This window comes from Nuphar pumila, unplaced genomic scaffold (assembly GCF_984573655.1).
Source record: "Nuphar pumila unplaced genomic scaffold, dmNupPumi1.hap1.1 HAP1_SCAFFOLD_1110, whole genome shotgun sequence".
Taxonomy (NCBI): Eukaryota; Viridiplantae; Streptophyta; class Magnoliopsida; order Nymphaeales; family Nymphaeaceae; genus Nuphar; species Nuphar pumila.
Window position 1 is genome coordinate 14,455 of NW_028323589.1, and position 5,125 is coordinate 19,579.

At 51.9% G+C, this 5,125-nt stretch overlaps 1 protein-coding gene across 1 annotated transcript; it reads right to left on the minus strand.

Moving 5' to 3' along the window:
* Nucleotides 1–2,254: 2,254 nt before the first annotated feature.
* On the minus strand, nucleotides 2,255–2,960 carry LOC149809533 (kinesin-like protein FLA10). The gene is made up of 2 exons (XM_089994785.1): nucleotides 2,919–2,960; nucleotides 2,255–2,656 (listed from the first exon to the last, which is right to left on the minus strand). Exons 1-2 carry the CDS (start codon nucleotides 2,958–2,960, stop codon nucleotides 2,255–2,257), a joined length of 444 nt encoding a protein of 147 aa, XP_089850911.1.
* Between the last annotated feature and the right edge of the window lie 2,165 nt (nucleotides 2,961–5,125).

A 5,125-nucleotide genomic window follows, 5' to 3' on the forward strand; every position in this document is an offset into this window, starting at 1 on the left:
TGCCAAGGAATGTGCGCTAGATGTGATTTTCCAGATATACGTACAGACCTCTTGGTCTGTTGATCGACATAGTCTGCTGTAAGCTATCTATCTGCTTCATGTACAGCTGCAGAAATGATTCCAGAGGTTGGAGAAATGGTTGGAGCGTCCTGGTATGCATGCCATGCCATGCAATGAATGGTTGAATGTCGGTAACTTCCTTATCCTACCGTAGGAAATTTGATTACACAGAGGAACAGAATCACCATAGCACAAGCCGAATAACAGAACCAACACGCACTCGTTACCAGTTCCTGTCAATTGCTGCATCACAGGACTTCAAGCCACACGAGTAAGGGAGTATCCTGGCTACCACAGTCAACCGAGCGAGTTAATATGGCGCAACTGCATTGATTTACCAGCAACAAAGTTGAAACGGAGTCCGTTCCACAACACAAACAGGGCACAGCTGGAAGTACCCAATGAAAAGGCAACAACAGAACCCTGACCCCGAGTTTGAAGAGTCCTCAACTCAAAAGCTGGAAGACACAAGAAGATAACAGTGTCAGATGTCCCGAGCCGAAATCCAAGAACCTGGGGACCAAGGGCGGCTCGCTCAGCGGTATCCAGTTCCTTGTTAGCTGCGAACCCTCCAAGCCAAGCCAGCTTCTGCTTCGTCGTAGCAGCCAATGTCCACCGAATCCAACGATATGTATGATGAGGCGCCTAAAAGAGTTTTAAAATGGCGCAACTGCATCAAACAGCGTCGGGAAAAGGAGGCAAGGCAACTAAGTCGCACAAACGCTGGCACAGACTTGAACCCATTGCACAGGCAATTCCACCAAGCAAACACTAGCACAGACCTGGAAAAAATGCTAAGTGAGCTCTCCCGGCTCACATCCTTGTGGGATGTGAGCCGAGAAACGGACAGACCAGGAAGCATCAGAACGGAACAAGGGAAAAAGTTCCTTACCGTGTCGACAACCGTAAATGTAAATTCGATTACCGTAGGAAATTAGACCGTTGCGCGAAATTCTGCTGGCGTGACAGCGTGATATTCCTTATTTGTCCAACTTGTTGATCCATTTTCGAAAACGTGACATGTCACATTCCTTATTTCCCCGTCTTTTGGTAGAGCGCCGCAGGCGAAAATTTTTTTGTTTATAGAGGCCCAACAACGTTTTGTTACCAGCAGGCACTCACACCAGCACCACGACGCCTTTGCTGCATTAAAAAGTGCTTTACGTTTTTCCTCTGACGAGCAGTAGCCGCTGCACGGTCTCTGTCGCACTTTTGAGCTTGGCTGGGTGTCGCAACAGGGACTACCGGCACGGGCTGTGCAGCCTGCCTCTGCGCAGCCGCCAATTTGGCCTGGGCAATACGAACAGCGGTCTTCAATTCATTCTCGGCCCTTTCATCGGCTGTCAGCTCGCTGATTTTCTTGAAAGAAAGACTACCCTGCCTGAGGCCAACCCCAGACGAGTCGGGTGGAACGCGAGATTTCACCATGATGAAAGAAACAATGACTTGAACTTTGCGAGTGTCGTCTATACACCTGGAGGTGTACCTCATGCGTAGTACCCCAATTTGCACGGTTGTTATCTAGGAATACGTCAGGGTACATCGCTGAGGGTCAGGGTTCTGGCAGGTTACGGGCTGGCCGCAGGCCTTCGAACGTGACAGCGTGACAGGGCGCATTCCTTATTTGTCCGACTTGTTGCCCGGAAATTATTATTTGTGACGCGTGACAGCATTAAACCCTATGGAAAAGTGGGCCATTTTTCCCCAGATGTGACCGTGACCGCGCAACGGTCTAATTTACAACGGCATTTCGAGTGTGTGTTGGTTTACTGGTACAGCCTGAGCTATGGTGATTCTGTTTCTCTGTGTAATCGAATTTACTAACGGTAGAACAGGTCATCATTAACGGAATCCTGTCGCAGCAGCCCAGAAATTATCCAGACTCGTGGCGTGGCTCAGAGTGCCAGCACCTTGTCATGAATGCACTGCACTGGACTCTGATGCTTGCTGTGCAGCGTGCACACAAGACCTCATCATTGGAACCACTCGCATCCAAGCGAGTGAGCATCCCAAGCCTTGACCAACTGCCAGTCACAGCATATGCATCGGAATTGACTCAGGAAGGCACAGTTACACAGCAATTTCTGTTCAAAGACAACGACAAACAGCAGGCAGGACAGTGACTACACGTGCCACTTCCAATCTGCAGCCTTCGCGGAGCGCGCGACCATCTATTTGATGCTGAACAAAAGTGTCACTGGCGGGTGGCCGTGCCAGGTCGACGGCGAGCGGACGCCGCACGGCCTTTACTACCAGGCCTGTCACCGCGGTCCTTCATGAGCTCGTCTTCGAGTTCCTTGTAAGTGAAGTAAACATTGGAAAACGTGTCGCCCGCATCCGCATCCGATTTGACTGCCATGCTGAGGCCATGCATGTGCATCTCTTCGGCAGTCGCGAGGTCGCGCTGCGCTTTGATGGCGTTCCCTGCACACTGCATCGCGTCGATGGTCCACTGCCCGTCGTACTCGTCCCACTGCGCGTGCTTCATAATCTTCTCCTGGAACTCGGGCGGGATGAAGAGCGCGATGATGAGGTCCTTCAGCTTTATCTGCTGTGTGAGCTCCCTGGTGCTCGATAAAATCTCTTCCCGCTCGGCCTGCTCATACTACACACGTCAGAATATGCCTTGCCAGACTCTCTTGGTTTGGCTTGGCATCAAAGGAGAACAGAGAACCGAGTGAAACACGACACGGACGTTCTTGAAAGCAGTTGCAACTCACGGGAATTCCCCGCCTTGCTCTTAATTCACAACATGTGGAACAACTGTTGAAGATACTGTCCTAAGTATCAGAAGATATGTTCCGCAAGTATCTATCGTTCCATGTGCACACGTCCGTGTGAAGTGCGCACAACCCTACATTGAACAGCCAGACTCTGTACCCGACCATAGAGTCATGCATTGTGGACACTATGGTCTGATGACTATTCTATGGTCCTTGAAATGTTCTTTACTTCCGTGTATCAGCTGCCTGCTGATTATTGAGTATTTTACCATAGACTTGAGCCTATATATACTGTGCTGTGCAAGTGTAAGTTCAACTAGTGCAAATTCTCAATAGGTTATGGGTCCAGCATGAAGGTGCTGGTTATAATTTTGTACTCTCGTGTTCTCACTACATTTGTGTTCTCACATCGTCCAATCGTCTTCGCCTCTCGTCCTACGATTGAAGAGTCTTCGCGTCTGCCCGACTACTGCGCGTCAAGTGTCTTCGCGTCTGCCCGACATTGAGCTGCGCTCTTTTATCTCTGCTTAATTCTTTTCCAAGCCATGACTTCTTTCAAGGATGCTGTCGGTGAGAAGCTCGGTGATGCCAATTGGGCAATCTGGTCGGTAAAGATGCTCGCTCTGCTTACGTGGAAAGGCTGTGCACAATGGGTGCTCGTTGAACTGCCTGAAGTCCCCAATGCCGATCAATTTGAGAACGCGTCCAAGGCACTGTCTCTCATTCGTCTCAACATCTCCGATCGTTGGCTGCGTTTGACGTCTCATCATCTTTCTCCATTTGCCGTCTGGTCGTTCCTGAGCACTGAGCATCTCAACGCACTTCAACCGCAAGCTACCATTCTGCAAGCGCGCCTGTTCGCTCTCAAAATGGAGCCAGCACAGTCTGCTGATGCATACCTGGATGCTATTGAACTGCTGCACGATGATCTCGTGCGTCTAGGCTCACCATTGCCCACTACCACCCTCGTCTCTCATGCACTTCGTGGTCTGACATCCGCCTACGCAGCTTCAATCGGCACCCTTGTTCTGCATGCTGAATCCTACAGCATGCTCTCTCTCCGTGCGGCTCTGCGTGCCCTTGAGGCGCACACTCAGCTCGCCGGTGGTCCTAGCCATGTTGCCTTCCAGGCCCGTCCTCAACGTGCTCCTCGTGCCCGTCTGGAGAATCAGCCGTCCTCCAGCATCCATGTCGACCTTCAGTGCCATCATTGTGGCAACAAGAGGCACATCGCGCGTCACTGCATTCTGCTTCGTCAGTCCCAAGGACCACAGCCTGCCACTTATGCCCCTGGTTACCCACGTCCCAATGCGGATGCCCGCGGATAAGTGCCCAGTCTTTGAGAGCCCGGTGGATGTGGACGACGCCACCGTGGCGGAGCTTGAAACCTCCCGTCATCTTGAACCCCCTCCGCTCCCGTCTCAAGCTCATTCCCTTGCTTCGGATCCGGTGGTGGCGTCCGCATCCATCGAGGACTTGGCCTTTGGACCAGCCTATTTTCAGCCAAGCCAGCCTTATACCTGCCTCATCCCATCTGCTTCCCGCATCGGCTGCTGCGTCCGACTGCGGCGACGGTGAATTCCCTGACCATGCTGCTGACGAGACTGTCCCTTCGCCATTGGGTCCGACAGCGGGGGGACATGAGGATGCACCCGTCAACGAACAGGCACCCTCCATGCAGTCTGACCCTTTGACAAGAGCCAGCATTCAGCGATCCTGTGGACCCCCGCAGCGTCTGGCATTCGCCGCCAAGGTAGTTGGATTCGACCCTGACCCCGTCTCTGTGGCTGATGCGTTGTCTCGATCTGATGCCTCTAAGTGGCAAGCTGCTATTAATGATGAAATGGACTCCTTGGCACAACATGAGTGTTGGGAGGTGGTGCAACTTCCGCCTGGGGCAAGGACAATTGGCTGTCGTTTTGTATTGGAACGCAAGCGGGATGGGCGGTATAAGGCGAGGTTGGTTGCCCAAGGGTTCTCTCAAAGGCCTGGGGTAGACTATAGTGAGACTTATGCTCCTGTAAGTAAATATGCCTCACTTCGGGCTTTCTGTGCTGTTGTGGCGGATCAAGACCTTGAGGTCCGTCAGATTGATATTAAAACTGCTTTCCTAAACGGCGTGCTTGACGAAGAAGTGTACATGAGGCATCCTCCTGGCTACCCAGGGCCAGAGGGTACAGCGTGTAAGCTTCTCAAGTCAGTGTATGGTCTCAAGCAAGCGCCTCGTGCGTGGCATCTTACCCTCAAAGCAAAGCTCTTAGAGCATGGCTTTATTTGCAGCGAGGCAGACCCAGCTTTATTCATGAAGTTGGGATCTGATGGGACCATACTGGCACTTATTT